The sequence below is a fragment of the Aedes albopictus genome, chromosome 3 (genome assembly GCF_035046485.1).
Source record: "Aedes albopictus strain Foshan chromosome 3, AalbF5, whole genome shotgun sequence".
Taxonomy (NCBI): Eukaryota; Metazoa; Arthropoda; class Insecta; order Diptera; family Culicidae; genus Aedes; species Aedes albopictus.
The window spans coordinates 173,383,515-173,389,119 of NC_085138.1; the positions used below are offsets into that span (position 1 = coordinate 173,383,515).

The 5,605-nt window shown below is 42.6% G+C and overlaps 1 protein-coding gene across 1 annotated transcript; it reads left to right on the forward strand.

Annotated features, from left to right (window-relative positions):
* Positions 1 to 772: 772 nt before the first annotated feature.
* On the forward strand, positions 773 to 2,772 carry LOC109406154 (methionine synthase reductase). Its single transcript, XM_019679222.3, has 4 exons — positions 773 to 983; positions 1,055 to 1,195; positions 1,269 to 1,508; positions 1,831 to 2,772. Exons 1-4 carry the CDS (start codon positions 888 to 890, stop codon positions 2,707 to 2,709), a joined length of 1,356 nt encoding a protein of 451 aa, XP_019534767.2. The 5' UTR covers positions 773 to 887; the 3' UTR covers positions 2,710 to 2,772.
* The last annotated feature ends 2,833 nt before the right edge of the window (positions 2,773 to 5,605 follow it).

Below are 5,605 nucleotides of genomic sequence, written 5' to 3' on the forward strand. Positions count from 1 at the left end.
AATTTTTGAACGTTCCCTAAGTTGCTGCAGAATGCAGTCAATGTGCATACGGAAAACATCGCATTGCAGCAAAAGTGCATGCGAAAAACATCGCATCGCTGTTGACATTTCATTTTGACGGATAGCGGTGCGATAACTGCAAAATTGTTGCACTTAGCGGACTTGCACTTAAAAAGCATTGCAGTTAAACCGTTTGCACCGAGCGAACGTCTACTGTATTTGCGGTTGTGCACTTTTTGGAAAAAAGGTAAACTGATCTTAGCGTGTGGATGTCTGTTCTCTGTGGTTCTGGTGTATTTGAGGCCATAAAGCTATTCGCGACTACGAAGGTAAAAGAGATTCCAACTCTTTGTCGCTCTAATGAAAAACCTCGTAAGGAACTGTCAGAATGTGCGTGAAAAAAAAGCAAAAAATATTTCCCTCTCGTTTTTTCTCACGTAAACCTTCACGCACATTCGACAACTTCGTAGTCGCGAATTGCCCATTGCACGGTGACGTCATCAAGAAATCGCTCTCTTTCTCTCCTATGGGAAATTAGAAAACAACAGGACCAACACCTGTCAAATTTGACAGGTACTGGTCCTGTTGTTTTCAAACTCTCTGAAAGAGCGAAAGAGATAGAATTTCGCCGTGAGGTGGTCTATACTTTCATATTTAGTGTGTACTTGCGATGTTTTTGAAGTCGTGCGTCGTACGTATCCTAGGTCGTACGATGTTTTAATGACAGGACGCTAACGACGACGACGCCGGGACGCTTTTTTCCAAACAAACAAAACTGCAGCAGAGTGATTGGTGGCGGTCAGTGATCTGCGTTGGGAAATTAATAAAATTTTCTTGGAAAAGTTTAATTAAACCTTGTTTTTAAAAGTTTGCGCCACAGCTGGAATATGGATTTTATAGAGCAATTCAAAAACACGACCCTAAGCTTGCCCAAATTGCCCGTACACTACATCGAAACCATCCGTTCTGAGAATGGTCAAGTGGTAAGTAAAAATGCCGAGCTGAGCTGATAGCTTTTCGAAAGATCGTAATTTTTATAATCACTGATTTACAGATTGCAGACCATTTGCAATGCAACGCAAAGCAACCGTTCGGGACGGGACCCGTATTCAAAACCGGTATACTCAGCTACAAGGTGCTTGCCGAAGGAGAGGGAGTGAAAACTGTTTACGAAGTTTCGATCAAGGAGCCTCCGGTAAGCGGGTTGTTTGGTGCTTATTGCTGAAAGCCTTCTTAAATGTTTCTAATCCCTCATACGGAACTTCCAGAACATGCCGGATTATTTTCCCGGAGATGTTATTGGCATCCTTGCGCAGAATTTGGCCGCAGATGTTAATTTCGTCCTGGACCGGATGCACCTCACCGAAATAGCCGAGTGCGTCTTCGAGGTCAAACTGGCCAAACCGGTCAAGAAGAAAAATCCGGAGCTGCCGCCGTATGTTCCTAAGTTTATTACGCCGCGGCGATTGCTGACCGAGTGCTTAGATTTCAGAATCATTCCACGAAAAGTAAGTATTATTGGCAATTGATACAGCATGCTTATCATAAGCATCACTGGCCTTTACAAGAAAATTTATAATATAAGTAAATTTACTTTGAAAATTCAAATCAAGAGCCTTTTGGTTTTACACTTTGCTCTAGTAGATTAATGGCAGATGAAGAATCTTTATCCTCTTTTGAAAGATCATTTGTGGGACAATGTAAAAATACACAGTTTCTAATATTAGGGTCAAATATTAAATATTTTTAGCATAAACAGCAGTAGCAGTTTGTTTCACGCTAAGAAGAAAAAAAAATGAATATCTACACAATTTTTATTGTATTTTTTAGATGACCCTGCAAGTGCTAGCCAGCTATACTTCGGATCCCTGTGAAAAAAGACTACTTGAAATCCTGGCCTCCAAGGAGGGTGCATCATTCTACAATGAGTTCGTCCTAAAGAACGAGATGAATTTTATGCATCTGCTTAAAATCCTGTCCTCATGCCGTCCATCGCTTGCCATGCTGATCGAGCATTTCCCGCGCTTGCAGGCCAGACCGTACTCAATAGCGAACTACGACAGGGGAAACCAAATCCGTATCGTGTTCGCTATGCTAAACGACGGTCGGACTGGCATCACGACCACCATGCTGGAAAACAAGCTTCTGTACGCAGCTCGTTACGATAAGTACATTTATATGTACCTACGGCAGGTGAAACCAGTTTTTCAGTATCGGGAGGAAGATCTGGAGAAAAACATCATAATGATCGGACCTGGGACGGGTATTTCGCCATATATGGGATTCCTTGAGTTTCGGAAGCGTGCCAAGCAGTTCAACAAAAAAACTAAGCTGGGATCGGCTTTGCTTTTGACTGGCTGTCGGCATCGCGACCGCAACTACTTGATGCAGGACGAAATTCAGCAGTACATTCAGCTGGGAGTGCTCGATAAGGTGTACGAGGCATTTTCCCGGGACGCCGACAGTCGCTACAAATTTGTGCAGGACATCATCGAAGACAAGAAAGAGGAATTCGTCAAGCTCCTGCTGGAGGATAACACCAAGCTCTACCTGTGCGGCGAGGGAAGAACCATGCTACCAAGGATCCAGGACACCATTTCGACATGTTTAAGTAAGATAAAGGGAATGCCCAAGGTAGAGTCTGACGCGCTTATTGGTGAGTACAGAAAAACCGGTAAATATTTGTACTATTCTATGATACGCTACTAGGTTTGTTGTATAATAAATCAAAGTGTTGCGAAAATCCCATTTGAGGAACTATGTGAGAAAGCCGTTTAGGGAACGTCCATAAATTACGTCACGCTTATTTTCTGGCGTCCGGCGTATTTTTTTTTTTTTTTTGCTTTGTAACGAAATGAACTAACAACTATTGTGGGCTACATTTCGCTCCGCTCCGTCTACGCCGAACGAAGAATCCTTCTTTACTGGTCCCGGTTCTGAGCTAATCTTGCTGCCAGTCTTGCTGCCAAGATGTAAATTGCCGATTGGACATAATCGACAATAGTACGCCTCAATGCTCGGTTTGTGACTGCTGCTCTCCATTCTCGGTCACGTCCAATGCTCGTCAAGTCACGCCCATCGTGCTCTCTGCGCTACACGGCCTTGCTCACAGAAATTCTTCCGGCTTTGGCCACCTTCTGGATGCTGGGTTCGCCGTAAAGTTTTACCGCAAGCTCGTGATTTACCCTTCTCCGCCACAACTCATCGAGCATAGTCCATGTCTCGTGTCCGTAGAGGATCATCGCTCTTATTAACCTTCACGTACCCGAACCCCGACAACTCATTTTCAAAATTTTGGCATTTCATCAATTTTCATTCGATTTTTTTGAAGTCACCCTCAATCGAACATAAATTGATGCTAATTATTACACTAAAGTGGCCATGTAATATCCGGGACCATTCCGGAGATATTCCGGATTGTACTGGGGTCAGAAGGTGGGGGTGGGGTCTGTTTTTCCAAATAGCTAAAAAGTGATTATTTCGTGTGTATATCAGATGATACATACTTCAGTCTATATTTTCTGCCCCATTCTCTCGGAATCATGAAGATTGATATGTTCTGGGGTGGCCATTAGTTGATACAGACTTCAGTCTATCGTTTCTGACTCAGTCATTCGAAATCATGAAGATTGGTATGTCGCATGGCATGTCTAGGTTGAAAGTCAGAAGTGTCCCCAATGAGGCCCCGCGGAGCCTGTCACGGTGATCCGGATGGGTCAACTTATTCAAATCTGGTTATCGCAGTTGTGTTTCACTATTCTTTGATTGATGCGCCTTCGAATTTCACGATTGACATTGTTGTGAGCCGTAAGTAAGGATACGAGGTAGACGAATCCCTCCACAATCTCGAAGGTATCCCCGTCTATTGACACATTACTACCTATACGGATCTGGTCGTGTTCGGTTCCGCCTGGCAGCATGTACTTACTTTGTTTTTGAGGCATTCACCACCAGTCCGACCTTTGCTGCTTCGCGTTTCAGGCGGGTGTACACAGCTCTGCCACCGTTCCACATGTTCTGGCGATAATGTCCATGCCGCCCGCAAACCACACAAATTGACCGGATTTCGTAAAAATAGTGCCCCGACTGTTTAGCCCAGCTCGTCGCATTACACCTTCCAGAGTGTAGGCATGAGAGTCCGTCATCTTGTCGCTGTCCCCGACGAGACTCGAATAAGCTGGATAGTTCACCCGAAACCATTACGCTGTTTTGCACACCGTCCATCGTTGCTTCAATCAGTCTAGTTAGCTTCCCAGGAAAGCCGTTTTCGTCCATGATTCTCCATAGCTCTGTGCGGTCGATACTGTCGTATGCCGCTTTGGAGTCGATGAACAGATGATGCGTTTGGACCTGGTATTCGCGGCATTTCTGGAGGATCTATCGTACGGTGAAGATCTGGTGCGTTGTCGGGGACAGATGACGGAAGATGATCTGGTGGGATAGCACTTAGTAAAATGGTGATCGTTCTGAAGTTCTATAATTCCAAATGGTCGCCACGTGACCAACTTTCCTGCGCTAAAATTATATCTCAACTTGATATTAAATAGAAACAATTCGAAACGAAAACATGTTTTGTTTTTATTTTGTTATCAATAACAAAATGAGTTATCAATTTGTTATAGGTTTGTTCTCATTCCCTGCTCGGGTAGTGGATGATAAATTTCCAGGTAACCAATAAGCATTTGAATAAGCAGTACATTAGTTTTACATTTACATTTATCGTGCTTACTGCCCTAGCATAGCAGTTCGAAAGCTAAGTCGCCTTTAATTAGCATACAAAATGCTATTCAAAAGTCATTAGCTGTTATGTAGCATTTCAAATGCACAATTTGTTTCGGGTTTTAAGCACCCCGAGTGCTACTTTATTGCCACAAAACTGCTAGGAAAGGAATATGTTGTTGGGAGAGAGCAACTGACGAAAAATTGCAAGTGCCGGGGCTGGGATCGAACCCGTGACCATCCACTTATGAAGTGAACTTGTAGCCACTACGCTACGGGCCCCGACTTGGTTCAGAATTGATGTTGGTGATTGTTTTGAAGCGTTCAAAAACTAAATTGAAGTTTTAACAAGATGAAATATGAATAAAACTTCAAAGTATGGTACCGTGAGGTCGCCATTCACCGCCCATTTAACGGCATTTTCATAAAGTATATGACATTTAAAATCGACGTTTGCGAATATTGCACTTTAATTTACGTTAACAACTCAACAATTATGTTTTTATTATAGAAAAAATATAAAACGATTGTAAAATATGTTTACATTCGAAAAAATGAAAATTCAAATGTATTATCTCTTGACTCCTATTAACGCTCATGCATCCATTCACCGCTCATAATGGATCCATTCACCGCTCACTGGATTATTTTTTCATGGAATCACAGAAACAATTCATTTATAAAAACAAAATAACTTTTATTCACCAAAGTATTGATGATTCATGACGTTCAGTTCATCCTTTTTTGTCAAAATGGAATCTTTAACGGGTTTCACCTGTTTGATATTTCTTCTGCTGTTTGCCCTGAACAGTTCCCATGTTGTCCTGCAGCGCAGTGTGAGAAATATTTTTTGAGAACGTGATTTCAGGTACACCCATATAAAAAC